Source organism: Prinia subflava, chromosome 3 (genome assembly GCF_021018805.1).
Source record: "Prinia subflava isolate CZ2003 ecotype Zambia chromosome 3, Cam_Psub_1.2, whole genome shotgun sequence".
Taxonomy (NCBI): domain Eukaryota; kingdom Metazoa; phylum Chordata; class Aves; order Passeriformes; family Cisticolidae; genus Prinia; species Prinia subflava.
In genome coordinates this window covers 44,687,381-44,711,167 of record NC_086249.1, presented here as the reverse complement: position 1 = coordinate 44,711,167, position 23,787 = coordinate 44,687,381, and the positions used below count along the sequence as shown (strand labels likewise).

Genomic DNA, 23,787 nt, shown 5'->3' with positions numbered 1-23,787 from the left:
CAGGAAACACTTTTGTACTGTGAGGACATCAGCTCTGGCACAACTTGGCCAGAGAGTTTGTGGAGACTGCCTCTTTGGAGATACTGAAAAGCTGTCTGGACATAGTTCTGGGCAGCTGGCTTTACATGGCCCTGCTTAAACAAGGGAGCTGGACCAGATGACTTCCAGGGGTCCTTTCCAGCTTCAACCATTCTGTGATTCTGTGGTTCTCCAAGCACTGAGCAGGGATTGTATAGAGGCAGTCCTGAACACTTGGTGTCCTGCTGTGTCTGAGCGTCAGGATAGGCTGACATGTCTTCAGTGCCCCTGTGTCATTGGTGGCTCAGCAGCATGGAGGTGGGAGCTGTCTGAAATTGGGGTGTTAGAAATGGCTGCTTTGCCAAGGGGAGCTCTGAACTCTCTCTGATTGAGACTGTGAGAAGAACGGATCAACAGGTAGGGTCTTGTGCTCTGTTGCTAATGACAGAGGGAAAAGCAATGCAGTGCCAGTACTACCATGTTTTCTCTCACTTCCTTCTGCCCTCAACACTCAACCACCCATGCCTTTTAGACAAGCGCCCCCGTTGCTCTCCCCACCATGTTCTTGCTTGAACATCATTGCTCATAGCTGTGGTGCAGCAAGGGATCCCTGCAGGCCCCAGAAGCGGCACAGGCACAGTGGTAGTCTGCTACAGATACAGACTGTACACAAAGCAAAAGTACAGACTTCCAGCACTTGGAGAGCCTTATGCTTTATGAAAGCAAGGGACTGTCAGGGCTGTGAGTGGATGGAAGTCTAGCTGATGATGCAGCTTGAAGGAGTGTGGTGTGATGTGATAGGAGTTTGTGTTACCTACTTGGGCCTTGCAGGAACTCAAGCCACTCTCCCACAGTTTCATCAAGGAAATGTTTTCCTCACTTTCTCTCAAATGAACCAGGACATTGTTTGTTCACACCTTCTCGTTTTGGTTCTCATCAGAAATATTCCTGCGGGTTTTTATTAATGTTTGAGTTGAAGCACTTACTATGAGGATTGTGGTTTCTGATGCATCATCAATACTCTGTTCCCTGGGTGAACCGAGCTGCCGTGGGCAGTACTGGCTGTGGTGGTGGCCCTACAATCAGATGATCCTACAGGGGGCTGTCCAGTACAGTGTTCATTGCACCATATCCTACTCCAAAAAGCCTTGGGGTAGTGCTTAAGGCTATGACCTGTCCTGGGCTGTCCCATGTCTCAATGCCCAGATCCAGGACAGGCACATCTAAATCAGGTGGTGGTCTCTGTCATGTTCTTTCATTCACAAATACCTTTCAGTTCTATGCAGTATGGGATGCATCAGTTTTGCTACCTCCAAACTCCTGTTGGATTCTGATTTCCTTGAACTTTTCCCCATATGGATCCCTCATCCTTTCATACATGGCAGTGTTAAGTCAAATTGGTAACATGATACTGACACCAGATGACCCTTCTACTTAGGGGTCTTGAACTATTTATACTCACATGTAAATTGGAGTGGTTCTGCAGATTGCACCTCAGTGTTTGAGCAGTCTTTACCAGCTGTCATATCTGTTAACCAAATAACAAAGCAGACAGAAAAGAAGACCTGAAAAGGCAAAGACAAATGAAGAATGATGCAGAAGGCTGAGTATTTAATAAGAGGCAATAAGAGCTCAGAATTTGAGGGTTGGTTATATAGCATGTAAATCCATTTGGAGAACATCATACTTTATTCTTCTGTGGATGTTTACAGACTTCTGGCATGTGATGCACCTCACGCACAGCTAAGTATCTTGGGTTACTGTGAATGCAATCCAGATTGCACATGCTAAAACTGCTCTTCTGTTTGACCCAAATGGCATGTGTAACATGTTTAATGAGGAGACTCACTTTGGCAAGCTGGATTGTTAATGAAAACAATCCCACCTCTTGTTTCCGCAGGGAGAGAGCATTACTTGAGTATTATACTCTGCTTTGCAGAAGCACGTAGTGCTCAGAGTTGCAACCAGAATCAATTGCAGCTGCTTGCCTAAGCATACAAAGTAATAAGTAATGCCAAATTTTTTGAAAAAGCCACTCCTAAGTGTTTCAGAACACATACTAGTAGTGGATTCTTCTGATCTTAAATCTTGGCTCTTCAAAAATGTTTCTTTTTCCTTATGTCACAGAGGTTTTTTTGAAAATATCCTATGTATGAAGAAAATGTAATCTGTCAGGTGGCAGTTTGGCATTAGCCAAGTGTTAGATGGGGTGTTTTGGGCTGTTCTGGGCAACGCACTAAAGAAAATGAACCAGTAGGAGATAGGGAGAACAGTGAGAATTATCAGATTTTATAGGTGAGGGGAGACTCAAATGCCAACAGTCTTCAAATGCATGAGAAACAACTGCAAAAGGAAGGGCAGATCTAATGTTCAACTCCATGGTGCCTAGGACTAGTAGGCTTAGATGGTGGTAAGAGGGACACTGCCTGGATACTAGGGAAAAAGATTCAACTGTTAAAGTAGCTGAACATAGGAACAGATCATCTTAAAATAGATCTACTAGTCCTGAAGTACAGTAGGTCCTTGGGGAACCTGCATTTCTTTCCCTCAGGATTTCTTGCCACTTGCTGCAACTCAGGAGGGTGAGGTGAAGATTGTCCAGGAGGGAACTTTATCAGATGCTTTCCACAACTCCAGAGACTTCCAGGAATGCTAGAATCTTACTGTGGTGGTTATAGATAGTGTTAGTCTAGTTTGTGATTGCATCAATATAGTAGTGGAATTTTTTTTCCAGATTTTAAATATAAACTTCAGTGTTTAGTCCTACTAACATTTGATCCCTTTTAGGATATGATGTACAGTTCTGTTAGTGCAGAACAGTTTAGTGACATTATTTCCAAGACCCTGAGGCTCACATAGTGTGATTTTTCTTCCTTTCTGTTTGCTATCAGTAAGTCAGGTCCTCTCTGCTTCATTCTTGAAGCTGACCTATTCAGTTTTTTAGTTCAGTAGATTATAGCAATTTGAGAGCACCGATTGTGAAGATAGCTTTTTGATTCTGATACTCTGGTAATAGATTTTCAAAAGCAATTATTCCCAAAATAGACATACGCTACGGTCATATTGTAAAACTAGTCATTTCATATAATGAAATGTGTTTTGAGTTCTCTTATAAATGATTGGAAGCAGTAGGTGGGTGCAACATACAAACCATAATAGCAGATGTGCAATACTTATGAACAGCCACGAATTTCTAGGCATTCTTCTGTAACAGATCTTAAAAATTTGTATTCACCTGCATGCACATGTGCACTTACCTACAAAACCACCAGCACCCTCAGCCCCTTGCAGCACATCCGGGTTTCGGGCAGCGCTCCCTCTTCAGGGCGTGTGGGTGCTCCCTTTGGAAGACGTGGCTGCTTCAGTAGCTTTGTGAGTGACTGCATTGTTCCCTAGAATCTGTTGTTCCCTACAATCTGCTAATCCACAGGCCATTGAGAAAGGTCTCCACCAGGTCACACGCACTCACCTGAGCTGCAAATCTATGCCTGCTGCACCCCAAAATGCTGTTGCACCAGCTGGGGTGCAGCTACTCCCAGCATCCATCAGGCCTGGGTGGAAGCAGCAGTGTGTGGCAGGGCAATTTCTCACACTGTCAGGCCAGGTTTTGATCACTGCTCTGTTCCACTCCAACACCTCTTACCCATCCCCTGTGACAAATTTTCATGCTGCCTCTACGCTTCTAAAGCTGATGATTTCTGTGTTTCAAAGTCTCCTCGTGATTCTTCATTTCCATTTAACCCACCTTAGGGTCACTGCCTTTAGCATGATTTGTTTGCTGGGGCCACTTGTTGGATAGCTGGAGGTCACTCACACGGATTATACTCCTATTTCTATCACACCAACTGTTCTTATCCATTTTTGTAATGGGTGGGGTGCTCAGGCAAACACAGAAATTCTTCAGGATATTGTCTGTGTGCATGTACTTGGACCTTGTGCTCTGTATTATCTCTCTGTATTTCATAAGAAACAAGAAGGTGTTAAAAAAGTCATAGTACCAGTGGCTTCCAAGAAGAAGGTGCCAGAGGCATGGCTTAATGAAGTGCCTGATGTCCCGGGATGTGCTTCGCTGTCCCTGTGCCTCGCCAACGCTCTGGTCCGTGTTTCAGCAGCCCACTGGGTGGCGCTCGGTACCGCCAGGCGTCTCTGCCCTCAGCCCCCTGCCCGGCATTGCGTTTTTCTGATGGCATTCCTTGCATTTCCAGCCTGATTTCATCTGTAAGAACTAGTTAGTTGCTAGCATATCAGTATAAATACTCTGGTTTGCTAATGGTATATGATTTTCCTGTCTCTTCTTTGATCCTTTGTGACAAAGTAACATTTATATACAACAGCATTTAAATGGCAGAGATTTCAAAGCTTTGTATTCCTACAGGTGTCAGATATTCAGGCAAGAACAGTATTGCTGATGTGGTCCCCTCCATCCAGTGACACCGGAGAAGACACAGACAAGAATGACATACCAGAGGTTTATACTTACGAAGTGATGATTTCAAGTACTGGAAAAGATGGAAAGTACAAAACTGTGTACATGTAGGTGCTAGCTATTTTTATTTAGTTCCTGCTGCATTGAAATATGTGGCTTAAAACCTCATTAAAAATCTGCTTGTTGTCCAGAAAGCTAAATAATTAGCAGTTTTGTGTAACTTCTCTTTTGAAATTAGCTACCTTTTATTCAGTAAGATTAGTTTCGTTTTATTACTGAAGTTTCTGCCATCAACTGGAATGTAAAGATTTTGCTCTCTACATGATGGAGGCATATTTTAATACCACTTTTGCTATATTTCAACCAGCTGCACTAGACACCATGAGCTCTCAAATAATTAGACATACAAGTAGTGAGAAAAATGAATTATATTTATTACTTTTTATGTCAGCACATGCTCCTCCTCCCAGTAAGGTTATCCCTCCCTTCACTAAAATTGATCTTGGTAAGAGAGAGTCTTATGATATGAAAAAAACTAAACAAATTCACACAGAACACAACTCATAGCAGCAAAGCAAACAAAACTCTTCAATTGTTTCATTCCTAACACAGTGGTTTTCAGTCAGTTTTTTGCAATTTGGAGAAATATGATAGTAAAATGTAGAATTAAGATTATAGAGTTCTCAAATAGTTACAAACCTTTATATCTAGCTAGTTTATCTTAGTCACCTTCCATGGATTTCATGTAATTACAAGCTGAGTATCCCTATCCGAGAAACCAGAGGCAGAGAAATTACCTTTGCTAAGGTAAGGTGATGTCAGCAAAAGCAGACTAGTGGATGTTATTTTGGTGTCTTTTCTGTTTCCTAGGCTTTAACAAGTAGGTATGTGCAGTCGGGTACAGTTTTAGATAACTGCTTTTGCAAGGCTGGACTGAGCCGCTGTAGGCTCCAGTACTTCAGTGTACTGGACAGTGTACATTGTGATTTTTGACTAATAACATACATGCATACACATGCAGCTTGTCTTACTAAGTAAAGAGGAAAACAATTGCTACTCTTTAGAAAGCAGCAAACAAAAAAGTGCCTCAAAACCACCAGGGCAAAAGAACAGGAATAACACAAGAATGCTCTAAAATTCAGACATAAATGCATTTACTCGTTGCTGTATTTGGCAAAAGACACTCTTAGCAAATACATTTAATAGAAGGTATGTTGAGTTAGATGATACATGTCTTTTTTTATAAATGTATGGAATTCTGAAACAGACTTTAAAACAAAATTGTATCTCTTTCTAGTGGAGAAGAAAATAAAGTTACTGTCAATGATCTCAGGCCAGCAACTGATTACCATGCAAAGTGAGTATGTCACTTTCTCTTTATTAAATTCAGTGGAAATGTTTTAAAAGTTTCATTTTGTATTTGCAGTCTTCAGAGACTGTCTTAACCACTTCTTACCCTCTTTTGAGTCACAAATCAACATTTTTGACTTAACTGACTACTCAGTCCTTTTTGGACAACACAAATATTGGTGCACATTCATCCTACATTCATGCTCTTTCCTTTATGCCAGCACAGTGACCTTTTTCTGTCCTTGGAGCCAGGCACAGATGCCGCTTTTCACTTTTCCACAAGCAGCAGAGCAAAGTACCTTGTCCTGGAGGATGCTCCCTGCTTGGCCACCTGAAGGTCGTACTATGCTACTTCTGCTTTGCTCCAGTAGATCAGTGAACCTGATCCCATATGCATGACAAAATGTGGCCCCAGCTCAGTGTAATTCTACCCCTCTTGCAGAATTGACTGCTTCAGTAGGTCAGAAGAAATAGCATAGGATGGGAAAGATGTGGTTAGGTGTTGTTCTTGCCTTTTTTTTTTTAATATTAGAGGGTCATCTGGAGCTGAACTTGGCAAGGGATGCAAAGACCAAGGGCTTCTATAGCTTTATCAGCCAGAAACAAAGGTCAGAGAAAGCGTGTCCTCCCAAATAAACACAACTGGCAAACTGGTAACTGTGGATGAGGAAGAGGCTGAGGTACTCAACAGCCTTTTTGCCTTAGTCTTCACTGGCAACTTCTCTTCTCACACCTCTCCAGTGGATGGATAGCAGGATGGGGACTGAGGGAGAAAAGGCTCTCCCACAGTGAGAGAAGAACAGGTTTGAGACCACCTGAGGAACCTGTACATAAGTCTACGTCTGATGAGATTCGTCCCAGAGTCTTGAGGGAATTAGCTAATGTAGTTGCCAAAACACTCCATCACATTTGGAAAGTCCTGGCAACCAAGTGAAATCCTGTGCGACTGGAAAAAGGAAAACACTGTACCCATGTTTTTAAAGGGTAGGGAGGAGGACTGTGGGAGCTACCAAGCTGCCAGCCTCACTTTTGTGCCTGGGAAGATCATGGAACAGATCCTTCTAAAAGCTATGCTAAGGCACATGAAGAACAAGGAGGTGATTCAGGACAGCCAATACAGCCTCACCAAGGACAGCTCCTGCCTGAAGAACCAAGTGGCCTGTGATCAAGTGACTTGTGTCAGTGGACAAGGGGACTGCAGATGTTAGCTGTCTAGACTTCTGTAAGACCTTTGAGATAGGCCCCCACAGTATCCTTCTTGGTGGATGAGGAATTGGTTGAATGGTCACATTCGCTGAATGGTGGTCAGTGGCCTGATGGAGATTAGTGACAAGTGGTGTCCCACATCCTGGACCGGTATTGTCAAATACCTTCAGCAGTGACTTAGACAGTGGGATCGAGTGAGCTTCCAGCAAACACCAGGCAGTTACAGTGTCAACCACCAAGTGGTGCAGTTGACACACCTGAAGGATGAGATGCCATCCAGAGGGACCTGGACACGCTTGAGCAGTGAGGCAATGGGAACCTCATGAGGTTTGACAAGGTAAAGTGCAAGGTGCTGCCCTTGGGTTGGGACAGCCCTGGTATCATCACAGGCTGCAGGATGAAGGGATTGAGAGCAGCCCTGCCAAGACAGATGTGGTGATGCTGGTGGATGGAGAGCTGGGTGACCTGACAATATACACTTGAAGCCCAAAAAGCCAACTGTGTCCTAGGCAGCATCAAAAGCAGCGTGGCCAACAGGGTGAGGGAGGTGGCTCTGCCCTTCTGCTCTGCTCTGGTGAGACCCCATCTGGAGTGCTGTGTCCAGCTCTGGGATCCCCAGCATGAGAAGGATTGTGACCTGTTCAAGTAGCTCTAGAGGAGGGCCACAAAAGTTATTCAGCCTGGAGAAAACTCAGTACTTAAAGGGAGCCTGTGAGAAAGATAGAGACAGACTTTTTAGTAGGGTCTGTTGTGACAGGACAAGAGATAATGGTTTCAAAGTAAAAGAAGGTAGATTTAGACTAGCTATATGGAGGAAATTTTTTTTGCACTGAGGGTAGTGAAAACACTGGAACAGCTTGCCCAGAGAGGTGGTGGATTGCCCATTCCTGGAATTCAGGGGGAAGCTGGGCAGGGCTCTAAGCAGCCTGATCTACTTGAAGATGTCTCTGTTTATTGCAGGGGAGTTTGGACTTTAAAGGTCTCTTCCAACCCAAACTACTCAGTGGTTTTGTGGTTTTAAAAAAACAGTGTGAATACAGCAGTTTACAAATAAATAACATTGTGAAGGCAGAAATTAAGGCCTCCTTAAAATAAGCGCCTTCTCAGGAGATAATGGCAAGTGTAGAGTACCTTCTTAGATATTACTGAATGTCCTGCCTCTCTTGACTGTGTAGAGAAGCCCAAGATCGCTGTGTACTGACCAAGGGAAGCAATTTAGAGGCAGCTGGTAGCAAGCAAAGGGAACAGAAGTGTGTTCAGAGTATGGGTCCCAGTTAACAATGTTCTGCCTCTTTCCACATCAGGTTTAGGATAGGATTTGCCTTGTACAATAGCCTTTTTAACATTTGTTCCAGTGGGAGAGATAGGTTCCCAGTCCTTGGTGTCCAGAGGCGTTTTCCAGAGTGTTATCCTGATTGTCAAACTAAAAGCAAAGGGAAGGTTGGTCTGTTCTTATCAGAGCCTTCATTTGGTTTGAACCCCTGTATTGTCTGGAGCACATCAGGAGAAGGATGAATGGTAAGTTGGCTCTAAGGTCTTTCATATGAGTGTTTACCTGTGATTTTGTTCCTAATTTTAGTAGCATTTATATATTTTATCAAACAAGGTTGAAATTGAAAATTCATGGAGCATAAGGGTCAGTGCCTTTTTTTCTAAGTCCTCTTCTATCAGGCTATGTTCATAATTTTTCTTGCTTAATTTGGGTTGTTGTAGGCAAAACATGAGAATCAGTGGCTTGGCCATCCAGGCTCTTCCTAAACAGAGTTCTGCCAGTATGAACACAGCACAAAACCAACAGAGACTGGAACGACTCAACCACCAAGATAACTGGCATATTACATATTTGCAACTGTATGCAAGCACAAACAACTTTGTGTTCAACTTTGCTCTCTGTGAAATCTGTAAAGCCAAATTTCCTGTGATTTGCTGTTCGTGCATCAAAAATATATCAGGATTTTTGGATCTTTCCAAGCTGGCAACCCCGATTGGTGATCAGAGGAAAGGTTTTTTTGGAGAGTTTTGGGGTTTTTTTCAAAGGAACAGATGAATCAGAATAAAGTAATGTGCCATTGACCCAAAGAGGCAAGGCATAGCTGCACAGCTTAGGGGGCAGAGGGAGGCCAGATGATTATCACATATTTCCTCTTGGAGACAAGCCTTTTAAAAAGCAAGCCATTTCTCTGTGAGACAGAAGCAAAATTCACTCTTCTGAAGTATGTGAGAGCTAATTCATAGCCTTACTAAAGGAAAGGACAAGGTGAACACACTCAGCAGGACACTCATTTGGGTGCAGAGGATACTCTGGAAATACATCAGCAGCTTTGTTGTGCTCATCTGACGAAAGCACTTGCAGAAGAATTATTCATAATATACGTTTATATCTCTACAACAGATAACGAGCCTGCAAAATGCTACCCTTATTTTCCAACCAAAGTACAGCTAATAACAGACATATTTCAAATATAATTGTGAGACTAAAGCCAACTGATGGTAATGAGGTACATCCGAAGTAAAGGACTCTTTTCTTCCTTATTGCTTCTATTGACTGAGATGTTTCCCCCAGTTATTTATTTATAACAGTGATATTTTAATAATGAAGCAGCAAGGCAGCAACTTAATTCCAAATGCTCAATTTTCTTTGGAAACTATACAGATTTTGAAGCCAAATGTTATTGACTCTCTTCCACTTTAGAGTCCAAGTAGAATGCAACTGTGTAAAGGGGAGCCCTTCAGAAACAGAGAGTTTCACAACAGCAAGTTGTGAACCTGATACTCCAAATCTGCCCAGGATAACTAATCGGACCAAAAATTCTCTTACTCTTCAGTGGAAGGTAAGGATTGCTTCACAGCCTTTAAAAAAATATTTTAAACTCTTCAGAATTGTTGTGGATTTATCAATAAAACACCAGTTCATTGAAACTAAAAATTTTTGTCAAACCTACTCATTTCAGTCACAGTTTCTTGACTGCAAATAGATTTACTGGGTTAAATGTGGGCTTGAGTAAAAAGAGAAGGAGTCACAGAAAAGCACGGAGTCTTTCAAGGTAAAATTATGAAGTTCAGTACCCAATGCATTTCAAGGACTAAATTAGAAAAAAACCCATAAACATGAAATAAGCATTCATTGTATGGCATCGGAACTGGGACTGTCTTGGCAAGTGAAACAATCATATAAGGGGAGCATTATTTATCGTCTACTGTTCTTCACATGGTTTGGCCCATACATGCATTTTTAAGTGGTCTTGAATCCAGTTAGAATTCTAATTTTCTTGTTTTCCTGTTACAGGCATCTTGTGATAATGGTTCCAAAATCCACAGTTACCTTTTAGAATGGGACGAAGTAAGCAAGTTGTTTGATTGTATTTTTAGTCTTTTATTTTTTTTTAAGTAGCTGTATGTGACTGTGCATGTTGAGTTGTGTGAAAATAAAGATTTCTGCTTAGAGGCATGTGATAAATATGTAATTCCTGAAGCAATTACTAAAATACAGTTACTGCTCAGTTTTTTTCTAGGGGGATATATAATAAAACATCTTAATTGCATGATTCTACCGCTGTTAATAGTGGCTTTTTCACTTGTAGTCCAATACTGTGTTCAAGAGCTGACACAGAAGGGTCATTTTTCTGTAAAAGTTTTTCATTTTTAATAAGTGGGTGGATCAACTATAGCCCTGCAACAATCTTGCAGTCTCTACCTGGACAGCTATCCTGAGATGGCAGAGCGGTAGGATCTTCATGGCTTTGATTCTTTCAGCCCCCAGGAACTGGAAAATGGAAAGGAAGGAAAAAAGCTGCTAACTGAATACAAAGTTTCATATGCTACTGCCTCACCATATGGAGATTTTGAGTTGTATTTAATTTCAAATAAGGATTTTACTTCGTGTTTGTGTGTACTTTAATTGATGGATGCATATGTAATAAGGTGAATAATATGATCAACTTACTGCTTTTTAGGGAAAAGGAAATGGAGAGTTTTGCCAGTGTTATTACGGTCAACAGAAGCAGTACAGGATCACTAAACTATCACCAGCAATGGGGTACACCTTTAGGCTAGCAGCCAAAAATGACATGGGAATGAGGTAAATACCATTACATACATAAATGTGGAATGCATATGCATGCATATTTGTGCTACTTTAGGATAAACATATAGTGGCATTTAAAGAAAAAAGTCTTTTGTCCAAATGGTCTGAAATGGAATATGGAATATATAATGTTTCAGCTGGAAGGTACCATCTAGTCCAACTGCTCAGTTAACTCACAGTATGGGATTGGATTATTCTTTTTGCAGATAGTCTGTATGCTGGGATATTGTCCCTTCATCTAAGGTGTCTGTTAAGTCTCCTGTTATCCTGGGAAATAGACGGAATATGACTTCAACATATCAATGAATTCTTGGGAAATTCTAGAGCTTATTATAAATTCTTAGGATATGTGGTTCATGCTTTTAATTACTAGTTTTCAGATGTTATAGAGCACCAAACTTTGTTTTGAATTTTTGAATAAATGACTTGTGACTTCAGTGGAAAATATAAGTAAGAACTTGAAAAAAAATGTTTTGTGAGGTTATGCTTGCATTACTGGGTGCCTTAGTCCTTGAGTGTACTTCTTGGTCATCAGGCAAAGCAGATGTACCTGGCTAACAATCACACTACCAGAGCTCATCTTCTCTACAGCAGATTCCTGGTGTCCATGCTACCTAGTAGTACTTGGACCCTGAGGTCCTGGGGGGCCTAAAAATAGTTTCCCTCACCATTAGCATAAAAGTGTTTTTTGTGTTTATTTTTTTAATTCAAATATTAGGAACATTGTGCTGCAGCTCACTGAAAAGTGGTATTTTTAGAGCATGGAATAGAGAGTGTGTGTTGTGTGTCCTTTATCTGGCAGAAGGAGGTGCTTGAAGCAACAGTTCCTGCTTGGTCAGTGCTGAAGAACAATGTAAAGAGTAGGGAGCCAGACCCAGGGTCATAATTCATGCTGGGCAGAAGGAATCTTCTGCAGACTATTAAGTATGTGAAAAATGCAGCTGGCTCAGGAGATGTGAGGCATGTGTTGGGAGGCTTTAGGGAGTACTCAGGGAATGCACTGAAAAAGTGCCTGTTCCTATGTCTTTCCTTAAGCACCTGCTTTGTGCTACTGTCGGACGACATTGTAGTGGACAAGAATGACTTTTGGTGTGCTCCAATAGTCTTTATTATATTACTGCTTTCTGGATGATGTTCCTGGAATTAATTATTCTCTTGAGTTGCTCTGGACTTCGTCTTGATGAGATTCAGTTGGAACTGTTAAAAATAAAGACAGGGAGGGAGCTGCCAGTTAAGAAGGGTCCAGTGCCTGAGATCTCTTCCTGTTCTCCTTTTACATCTGAGTGTAAATGTACCCCTCTAGGAATAGCTAGGAATAGCTGCACATATTACAGATTCCTCCAGCGTAAGCTTTGAAGACACTGATCAGTTAAGTACCCTTTTTAAACTAATCACACTGAATAGATTTTAAAATCAATATTTCATAGCCTTGTGAAGATGTGCTTTATTGTCTTTATGGTATTATTTAATTAAGAAGTCTCTTGAAATAATATTTATAAGTGTAGAGTGCCTGTTTATCCCTTAAGAAGGATGTTGAGAACATTAGGCATTTGGAGACAGAATTTTGTCTAATTTTACCAACAAGAACAGATATTTTATCTCTGAGTTACTAATTTTTAAATTTAATTCTAACCTACATGAAACAGCGGTTAAAGAAAAGTGGAAAAATAAAATCTATTTTCAAAAATAGACTGTACTGTACTTCTGAGGGAATTGTTTAATAGCCATTTAAATATGGCTATGACTGGAACTCTTAGGTTTTTTCAGTGTATTTTGGAGTGGTTCAAGAAAGTTTAGAGATTAAATCTTCTTAAGATATGGGGGTTTTTTTACCTTGTATCTACTTGTAAGGTGACTCCTTCAATAGTTTCTTTTGAAAAGAGTTACACATACTACTTGTATCTAACCTCTCTTGATGCTTTCTTCAAGCTGCCTACAAAATGCTGATCTTTTTTTAGTAAATATATTGCAAATACCACTTAATCTCCATTCCAGAAATTTTCTTGCTTGTGATTTCTTACAAGACAAAAAATTACTATTCCCACAAATTTGAAAGTTTTCTCTTGTTTTTTTACTTTTTCCCTTCTTGCTTCACATCTCTTTCACTGTCCTCACAGACAATATGTCTGTTTTCTGTGCTATCAACACTCTTGATAATATGTTGTCTGTAAGATTTTTCTTTAAATGCTAAAAATACCTCAATGCAGACTAAAATTTGTAACATGCATCGCTATAATATAGGTTAAGAGAGAAAGTGAAATTGGGTTATCTTTTTATTGAGATTTTTCAGGCAAGTCAGGTTCAAAACACATGAGATATTTAACTGCTATCTTTGTTTAAGCTATACAGAGGATTTTATTTTCAGGGCTTCCCGATGCTCATTTAGGTAATCCTTAGCCTTTAGGTTAAAATTACATCTTTGACATTCGTTTCATATTGTTATAAATAGACTAGCTTTTAGGCTTGTAAGTGATTCTTCAGATCTGATGTAAAGCAGCAAAGCCAGCTGAGAGCAAGTGGGCTTTTTAGTCTAGCTGGATGCATGTCAGACTGTCTGTGCAAGCATGGTACCTGTTGACTAACTTTTGCATCCCTCTGTTTCACAGTAGCTTTTTAATGTAATTTGTTAGTATTTTCACCACAAGGTGTGTCTAATCGAAATCAGATAAGGATAACAGTTGTGTTAGGAGGTTCACTACTTTTTCTGCAATGAGACTTACATTTTATCAACTCCTAACATAGCTCACCATTGAATGAGACTATTCTGTTATTTTCTGAATCTCTACAGAAACCAGTACTTCAAAGTAAGCTCAGAAAGTACATAAGTAAAGTTTGTTTTGAGATCTTTCTGTAGATGTTTTTATGCCTTCATGTTTTCACTTTGAAAAGGAAAGACACTGTGGTATGAATATATTATTGCAAATAGAGCTTTAGTGGTTTAGAATACCGAGTTAATATGAAAAAGCAAAACATTTTGGTTAGTGAAACATTATAATTATATAATACAAAGGAATCTTTCAATTATGAGCATGTTAACCTTGTTCAGATAATTTGTTACTGACAGACTCATGGGCAAGTGAAATTGTTTGCGTGTAACAGCTTGCAATTTCCCACTGTGCATATCTCCAAGAAACTGTCATAGCTGTGTTTAGTAAGAATTTTGGGGTTTAGCTATTAATTATTGTGTCTAGTTAGTTTACATATTGTCTGTTTTAAACAGTGATTTTAGTGAAGAAGTCCTGTATCATACCTCAGGCACTGCCCCAACCACACCAGCAAGTCCTTTGCTGATTAATGCTGGAGTTACTTGGTTATCCCTTCAGTGGACAAAACCCTCAGGAACACCATCAGATGAAGGAATCTCATATATATTAGAGATGGAGGATGAGAACTCAGTAAGTTTAGAATACTTATTCTCAATATGTTTGATACATGGTTGTATTAGTGTAGCAATGATTTTTTTTGCTAGAATATTCTACAAGGAACTGTATTTTCTGAAATTTAGCTAATGACTTGTCATTGCTGTGACCAGGCCACCTAGATTTCTTCTTTTAATTGTGCTTAGCGTTATTAAGTCCCATTTCTGCAAAGACTTTTAAATTGCTTATAACTTTGTGAATTTGTATGTGCAAGTTAAGCCTTATAAGAGCTGGATCAAAGCAATTGCGTCATGCAGTGTGCCTCTAGATATAATTTCAGACTAACAACATTTGTTTTAGAATCAGTCCTGTTCTACCCTTTGAAAGTGTTAGGTAAAATTTCCACTGACACCGTATATGACTTTCTTATTGATCTTTTCCCCTCTCCTGACTGGAAAATGGTTAATGAATTCACACCTCTTGAAAAAAAAATTGTGTTTACACAATGAAGGTGCACTTACTACTTTGTCAGAGAAGCATAATAATTACAGTTTGAAACAGTAATTTATTTGTATGAAATGTTAGATCCTCTGGTCTGCAAAGATAATGTTTCAAATAATCCTATTTAATTCTGCAGGGATATGGTTTCAAGCCAAAATATGATGGTGACGATCTTACCTACACGGTGAAGAATTTGAGGCGTAGTACAAAATATAAATTTAGGGTAAGATTTTTTTCATATGTTTGGGCACCAGACTAATTTGAGATTGACTTAGAAGTTGGGAGGGCCATTTTTAAGGAAAACAGATTTTGATGCCAGTTTCTTACAATTTCAATCTCTTAAAACTGTCATCTGAACACCTGCATTATTGTTTCTGCAAGGGTATAACACAGTTGCAGGTATCTTGAGTAACTCCAAGTCATAAGTACAAGCTCTTAACATCCAGGGTTTTTTATTTGGCAATTTTGGGTTTTTTATTTATATTTGTTTCATGTACATGGGTGATATTACTTAGTGTAACTATGGGTTCTTTGACAGTAAACACAATGAAGGTGTTAGGGTAAGGAGCAGCCTTGATTAAAAAAAAATTCTTAGGAAGTCATCTATATTACCATGGTGCTGATCTGTTCTAATAGGCTTGAGGGCTGAACGTTTAGTTCAGGAAGAAGTCTGGCCTCACTGTGAGCTTCTGGGTGTGGTTAAAAGGTAGGAAGAAGCATACTGGTCATAGGAAGGTGATCAAATAGCCATCAAGGGCTACAAGAACTTTGCCAGGACAGGCAGAGTTGAAGTCAGGAAGGCCTAGGATCAACTAGAATTGAAATTGGCCAAAGATAACAAGAATGACATAAAAAGCTTCTTCAGCACGGGGAAGACATACAGAGGCCTTTCCTAAACGGGGCAAAAGGGCAAGTTACTAATAACGCCAACAAAGCAGAGGTTCTCAGTACCTTCTTTGCCTCTGCCTGGAAAAGAAATGGAAAAGTCTTCCTAGGAAATACTACAAGCTAAACAAAGTAGGCAGTTGGGAATAGCCTACACCGAAAGTAGCTGACTAGCCATATCACATCCTGCATCAAGGTAACACTTCCAGTTGGTCCAAGGAGATCAGTGGATGTTCTTTACCTGAACTTCAGCAAGCATTCAACAGTTCCCCACAGCCTTCTCCCTGGCCAAATTGTCAAGGCACAAAGTGGATGGGTGGTATGTGAGATGAGTATAAAACTGGCCAACAGGCCCCACTCAGAGGGTGGTGATCAGTGGTTTCTAGCCAGGCTGGCGGCCTGTCTGAATTAGGAACTCTTAGGGACAGGAGGACCCTTGCTGTTCATTTTCACAGCTGATCTTGACGGTGGGATTGAGAGCACTCTCACCAAATTTGCTGGTGACACCACACAGAATGGTCAGATGAACACATTGGAAGGCAAAACTATCTTACAGAAACACCTGGACAGGCTAGAAGAGTGAGGTAGCAAAAACAGCATGAAGTTTAACAAAGACAAGTGCAAAGTTCTGCACCTGGGCTGGAATAACCAAGGAGCCACATATAGGCTAGGAGCAGCCTTGCTGAAAGGGACCATCAGGCAAACTGGATCCTGGGCTGGCTCAGCAGTGGCATTGCTAGCAGAGATAAGAGATCTCCCCTGTATTCAGCTTGTGTCAGATCCCACCTAGAGAACTGTGTCCAGTTCTGATCCACACAATTCACAAAAGACAGGCAGAGTGGGAGTTGGTCCAAAGGAAGGTCACAAAAATTATAAAAGGGCTGGAGAACCTGCCCTTTAATGAAAGTCTAAAGGAATTACATATTTTCTCACTGGAGAAGGCTCAGAGGGACCTCATCACAGCTTGCCAGTACTTAAAGCCTGACTACAGAGAGGAGGAAGGTTGTCTCTTCACAAGGAGCCACCTGGAGATGACAAGGGCCAAGAGTTGCAAGGTGCAGTGGAAGGGGTTTCATCTTGGTGTAGGAAAGAAATTTTCCACAGTAAGATCAAGTAATCACTCAAACAACCTCCCCAGAAATGTGGTGGAGTCCCATCACTGGATGTTTTCAAGATATGACTGGAGAGGGTGTTAAATAATCTCATCTAGGCTCTCTTTGCCCTGAAGGGTTGAACCCAGATGATCTTTAGGGTCCCTTCCAGCCTGGGCTATTCTGTGTTCTGTGTCACTCTTGAATAGTTGCTTGGGTTTTGAAACAAAGCTCCATGTCCCAAAGTATGAATTACAGAATCATTTATGTTGAAAAAGACCTATAAGATCAAGTCCAATTCTTAACCCAGTACTAAACCATGTCCCTAAGCAACATATTTGCACATCTTTCAAATACCTCCAGGGGTGGTGACTCAAATGCTTCCCTGAGCAGCCTTGCCAATGCTCAACTGTTCTTTCTGTGAAGGAATTCTTCTTAATGTTCAATTTAAACTTCCCCTGGTGGAACCTGAGGCAAGGTCAGAATAACCTCATCTGTCTGCAAATGACAAATGTTGATAGCTGTTGTCACACATACACCTAAAATACTGTTTCTTAAGGAAGAATTGGGAACTGTTGAAGAACAGCTTCTCTTTCAGTATGAATGGCAATAGTTTAAGGGTTGATTGTTTTGTTTTCAGTTAACACTAAAGCATGTAACTACTCATTTGCAGATGATATTTCACACTTCTGAATATGATTTTGTTGAGGTTTTTGCATAGCTTAGTATTTAAATAATTTAAAATACACAGTGTGTTTTTAGCACTATTACAGCTACGCATGAGCTAAAGAGTAGCAGATGGTCTTGAAGCTCGCTTTTGCAGGACATGACCATAGTCTTCCTTGGAAAGTAATAGTACACATTAACCATACTCATTACTAGTAAATGTGTAGTTACTTAAACATCCTAAGTTTCTTGTTAAAATAAACTCCAGTGTTTATATCCTATTTTTATTAGCAAAACAATAAACAGAAGTCTCTGTTCGCTCATTCATGGAGCATAAAGGAGAAACAAATGTTATGTTAATCAGGTCTTTAATTTTTATTATACAGGGGAAAGACTTAATTAGTAGTAATATTCCTCAAGGCTTTTGAAAGAAGCTTTATAACCATTTGAAACCTTATTATAATACGTAAATGCTAACTGCCTGTTTAACTTCATTTGTAAGGGCACAAAGACAACCAGATGATTATTAATCTTGTAAACTGGATCGGGAGACTTAATGTCTGAGACATGTTAGCTTGCATTTCCTCTTCTCAATCTGTACTAACATCATTGCTGTCATTTTGGTTCTGCTCATTTTTAAAACAGATCTAAAAGCTGGTAAAGCCTCTTTCTTTTTTCCTTTTTTTTTCCTAGGTGGTTTAGCTTTTTATTAAACTAAACAAAAAAGTAGAAAGTAAAGAATAGCAAGCATTGGATTTCCTAGAAGCACAGAAATGTCTAGGTTGGAAGGGGCTTTTAGTGATCATCTGGGTCAAAATCTGTGTAGAAAGCCAGGCCTTAACTTAGGCGGTTCAACCCTGTCCCAGCCCTGTTGAGCTGAGATTTTGGTACTTCCAGCAAGGACAATTCAACTACTTCTTTGAGCTGTCTGTTCTAATGATAATTATTTATTTTCTTATATCCAGTTAGAATTTCCCCTAACACACTTTGTGTCTGCTAGCTCTTGTTCTATTCTTACAGATCCTTTGGAAGGCAATGTTTTCATCTCTTCTATAACTATCTCTTAGGTACTAGAAGGCTCTGATTAGATCTTTCCCAATGAAACTTCTTTTTGCTCAGGCGGAATAAAACAAAGGTTTTTTTCCAATGTCAGGTTCTCTAATCCTCTGATCATCATGCTGGCCCTCTTCTGAATTATTTCCAGTTTTCCAGTGTCTGTTGAACTGGGAGGACCAAAACTGGACACAGTATTCCAAGCATGGTTTAAAAGTGCTGAGTAAAGTGACATAATTAAATCCCTTGTTCTGCTAGGTAAATTCTTGCTGATGCAGCCCATGAAACAATTTGGTTTTGCTACTGCCAAGATGCTTTGCTGATTCATTTGGCTTGCTCCTACTCAAATCCCAATGTCTTTCTCAGCAGAGCTGAAAAAGAAAAACTGGCTAGAGTCAGACCCCAGGCTGCACTGGTGCTGGGACTATTCCATCCCAGATGCAAGACTGTACCTTTGTCCAAAGCTCCTACAGTTCTTGTTGATGCAGTGTTTCAGCCTATCAAAGTCTCTATGATGGCTCTTCCCTCCAGCATATGTGTATCTTCTCCTAGTTTGGTGCTATATGCAAATCTGGGAGCATCACTCACTTCTGTCGTCTGGATCACTTCTAAAGATAATAAATAGAATTGGCTGCTGAGGAAATCTAGTCATCAGCAGCTGCTAATTTGTCTTCGAACCATTAGCCAACACCCTTTGAGCCTGGCATTATGTCAGGTTTTCTACACCCATCTTGTGGTCCACCTGTTCTGTCTTAACCAGCTTGTCTACGTAGATGTTGTGGAGATCAAACTAAAATTAGGGTAGATGATGTCCCCAGCTCTCTCCCATTTGTTGAGCAAGTTGTTTCATCATGAAAGCACTCAGACTGGTTAAACACAGTTTAACCTCAACAAATATAATTCCTTGTCCTTCACGTGACTTTCATGACAACCTTTGCCATAATGATCCTTGGGACTGAAGAGATTAAAAAATCTCTTTGCTTTTAATACAACTTACCCATAAAAACACTTTTTTTATCTCTGAATGTATTTCTGTAAAAGAAGGTGCTATACTAGGATGGGAGGGATGTTTTTAAGGATTTGTTTTTTTCTGGCAATTTGCATGCATTTATATTTTCACTATAGTGATTGTCTAACTATGGGACTAATGAAAATGTAAAATGAATGTATATAATAACTTCTGTTCTTGTGCCAATTTATTATTTATCTGTCTATATATACAGTATAAATTAATTTGTCCTTACCATAAACAGTGAATAACATACCACTATCCAATGCATTTATAGTATTTTATATATATTTGCAGGTCATTGCTTATAATTCAGAAGGGAAAAGCAGTCCGAGTGAGACAGTGGAGTACATTACTTGTCCAGACAAACCTGGGGTACCTTCAAAACCCACAGTGAAAGGAAAAATTCATGCACAGAGTTTTAAAATAATCTGGGGTAAGAATGTTTTCCAGCTCTATTTAGAGTATTTCTTCTATATTTTTAATATATATTACATACATAATATTTTTTATAGCAAAGGTCAGGTTTTACTTTAGTAACACTTTAGTCAGCCAAGCCATTATGATGCATTTACATGGCAAAATACTGACTCAAAATACTTAATGTGACAGTAGAACTAATTATATGGGAAGAATAATAAGCTAATTGTAATAGGGACTGTTATTGCAGAGGACCACACTTTAAAAAGTGTGGTTAATTGATGTACTAAGAAGTTCTGTTTCTCTGGTACAAAAAGTAGATGCATGACATTCTGGGTTCTTACTGAAAGAGTTCAACCTGTATCTTCAAACTATTTGGTTTTGATAGATAATTTTTTTTTTTTTTGCTAAGGATGTTGCAAAACTTTTCCTTAAGCTCAGGAATTTTTAGCGTTGTGCTGTAAAATAGAAGAAGGTTAAAGAGTACTGTGCAATGCAATACTTTAGCAGAAAATCAGACAGTAAAAATGTAAAAAATTACATTTATTGTCACTTCTTACCTATTTCCATTCAATAGTATGTTTAATTCTTTAGCATCAGTAATAAGAAATTTACTAGTAGAGTATAAATAGTGCTCAGCAGGTCCAGTCTCGCACCTTTCCAGAGTGCTTTGCTACATCAGGACCTAATATTTGATCTTTTATGTATGATGCATAGTGTATGAAGTTAATAAAAATACCTGATCTGTATATCAAAAGCTACCTAAAATATCAATTTATATATAAAACTTTTAATAGCCTTTATTTGGAATAGTGATCCTTTTTCTATGTGGTAATTAATGTGACAATCTTATTTTTCATTTGAAGTCATTTCCTTCCAACCAAAGAAGTGCAATCTGCCATCTAAGTCTCACTTTATTTAGCTGGTATTTTATGATACATAACAATTGCCTAAGAGCCAACATAATTTCATCCAGCACATCCATAATGTGATGTTTAGGCAAGAGTACCCTTCTGTGTTGAAGTATAATGCTGTCTTTATATTTGTTCAAAATGTTGTTTCACATTATTTTAATTTTGCTGTTTTCTTAGTCATCTTTGAGAAACAGTATTAGGATTATATGTCAAAGAAAGCTCTGTAGTTTTGTATCTTGTACATGAATACTGTACCAGGGAGGATAGTGCACTCAATTTCTAGTTATATAATAGAAGTTAAGAGATAAGTTTTCAGTGTAGAGCTCCCGACTTCTGCCCCCAAATATTTAGGTTTTTGAAATTCTGTCCTTAAATAATTTCAAAATATTTTTATATACAAATTGGTATGATAATTTTTCCTGTCTGCAGTCCAAAAGACAGGACCATTAGAGTCTGTGCCCCTGAATCCATACTCAGTCAGCCTTCCACAGCACTTGAGAGTGAAATGTTTGCTGTGGCATCTCCCAGGGGCATCTCCCTTGTCCCTTTTCCTGTGTAGAGTGTACGAAGGGCTGAGAGCCGCCTTTCACATAGCAGCACTTGGAGGGACTTGCTGCTGCCCTGGGCCAGCACGCTCTCTGCCTGAATAAGCACCCATCTCCAGCTGCCTGTTGATTTTGCCATTGGAAATCCTCCCCAAAAGCTATAAAGCCATTTAACTTGCCTCGCTTATTTGCAATATTGCTGTTTTTTATAGATCCACCAAAAGACAATGGGGGAGCAGCAATAAATACATATGTTGTGGAAATGTCTGAAGGCTTAAGTGGTAAGTGTTAGGATCATACATTGGCATTCACTTGTGTGGGGGTTTTTTTCCTGTCTCTGTGTGCATGTGGGAATAGTAAAATGTGTATTATGACAGAGAAAGTTATTGCCAGGGACTGACATCAAAAAGAAAATAGAGGTACATTGATGATTGTACTCAAGAAACACTTTTTCTCTGATTAAGAAAAAGATGCCACAAAATTCTGTGACACAAGAGATGCTTTTTGTTTAACTTACTAATTAGGTCTATTCAGTTTTGGAAATGAAATCACACATTTCAGACATTTTAGGGCAAGAAGACAGGGACATGTAGCTTTGTTGTCTGCATGGAAGATGAAAGAAAAGCTCATACTCCATTTATCACTGTTAAAAGAGAACAATGATGCAGCTGGGATAACTTTCTGCTATTTGCTTTTCTGTTCTTTCATACAGAAAGCAAACTGACAGTATTTCTAAATTGGACATAAACCTATCTTGCTAATTATTTAAAAATCTAGACCTCTTAAGTAGCCTTGTTGAGTTCAGAAACACATTGAGAATAAAAGTTTAAACTTCTCCAGTGCTGTGTCAGATTAAGACAGAGCACTGGCCCTAGATATGATGGGAGCCCTCTCGGCACTTAGTCTGTTGCTGTCCTCTCTCTGTCACATGTCCACATTAAGTCACTTTTGGAATGATGCACCCAAACCTTTCCTGCAGGTTTAGTGAGCTGTGCATTACGTTTCATTCCCAGCCCTCTAAATTCTGTGGTGTATTGAGTTGTTGGAGATTTTATTAAAAGTCCCCAGGTTCCCTGCTTAATCTTGTAACAAGAGAGAGAGAGTGTTAAAGAGTTTCTGATTTAAGAGCAGTAAATAATGAAATCAGAATTTCATATGCTTCTGGGTCATTCAGAATACAGGAACAAACTTCATCAATTATAAACTGTAGTTACAGCCTGCAAAATGGTAATGTAATCTGAAATTTTTTTTCCATGAAAAATTTTACTTTTGTATCTTTTCTGTTTATTTGGTTATAATATTGAATGTGCATGCTGACCCAATAAGTTCTCTTCTAGTTAAGGTAAATACCAAATAGAGAAGCTATTTCACTTCAGCAGATCTACTTCCTAGCAGACCTAGGAAACTATCTTTATGAAATTATAGGATCTTCCATGAGATTCAAAGCAGTCTCAGTTTCTTTTTTTTTTTTTTTTTTTTAAATAAACATCAGGCATACACTTATTTTAGTGAAGTTAGGATACCTGCTGTGGCTGGTACTGAAGTGTGGCAAATTACACTTTGGTTCATTGCACGCTTATTCCCAACCTTTCAGGAAACAAATGGGATCCCATTTACAGCGGAGCCGCCAGGGAACACGTGTGTGACCGACTAAATCCGGGCTCGTCCTATCGCTTACGTGTATATTGCACTGGGGAAGGAGGACAAAGCACGGTAAAATCAGCTAATGTTTTTATTAAATCAGATCGCTCTCTGTAAGAAAATCTGATCTGGTAGATATTTAAGCAAATATTGTGCAGATGTGCCTAACAAAATAGCCATAATTAGAATGTTTGAGAAGTTCCAGTGTTGCTGCACAGTTGTTCGAGTTTCTTCTCATTTGTTAAAGAAATATATCTGAATATTCTTCTCTGATGTTATATTTTGTTTGACATGATTATCTTATTCACAGAAACAGATCCTTTTACACATTTATACAGTGTCATTTATTAAGGCCTAACCCAATACAGAAGTTTAAGAAGGGTACTTGAAAAGGCTCCCTGTGGAATTGGTCAGAGCACCAAGCACAACAGAGATCAGGAAGCATTTGGACAATGGTTTCTCACATAGTATGATTCTTTTGGCTGTCCTGGGCCAGGAGCTGGACTTCGATCATCCTTGTAGATCCTTTCCAACTCAGAAGATTCTGTGATTCTATGAATTTAATGTATTTCCTGTAGTCAGTGAAGTACATTGTCAGAGTAGCCAAGTCACCCCAGCA

At 39.5% G+C, this 23,787-nt stretch overlaps 1 protein-coding gene across 4 annotated transcripts in view; it reads left to right on the top strand.

Moving 5' to 3' along the window:
* The window catches only part of FNDC3A (fibronectin type III domain containing 3A), a 112,033-nt gene that overhangs the window by 73,740 nt on the left and 14,506 nt on the right, over positions 1 to 23,787 (top strand). For all 4 annotated transcript variants that reach the window (XM_063392092.1, XM_063392093.1, XM_063392094.1 and 1 more), the window contains 10 exons: positions 4,394 to 4,551; positions 5,742 to 5,801; positions 9,693 to 9,831; positions 10,287 to 10,340; positions 10,954 to 11,078; positions 14,305 to 14,479; positions 15,081 to 15,167; positions 19,946 to 20,084; positions 21,740 to 21,808; positions 23,122 to 23,240. In XM_063392092.1, the coding sequence (XP_063248162.1) occupies positions 4,394 to 4,551; positions 5,742 to 5,801; positions 9,693 to 9,831; positions 10,287 to 10,340; positions 10,954 to 11,078; positions 14,305 to 14,479; positions 15,081 to 15,167; positions 19,946 to 20,084; positions 21,740 to 21,808; positions 23,122 to 23,240 (1,125 nt within the window). The remainder of the gene's footprint in view (positions 1 to 4,393; positions 4,552 to 5,741; positions 5,802 to 9,692; positions 9,832 to 10,286; positions 10,341 to 10,953; positions 11,079 to 14,304; positions 14,480 to 15,080; positions 15,168 to 19,945; positions 20,085 to 21,739; positions 21,809 to 23,121; positions 23,241 to 23,787) is intronic.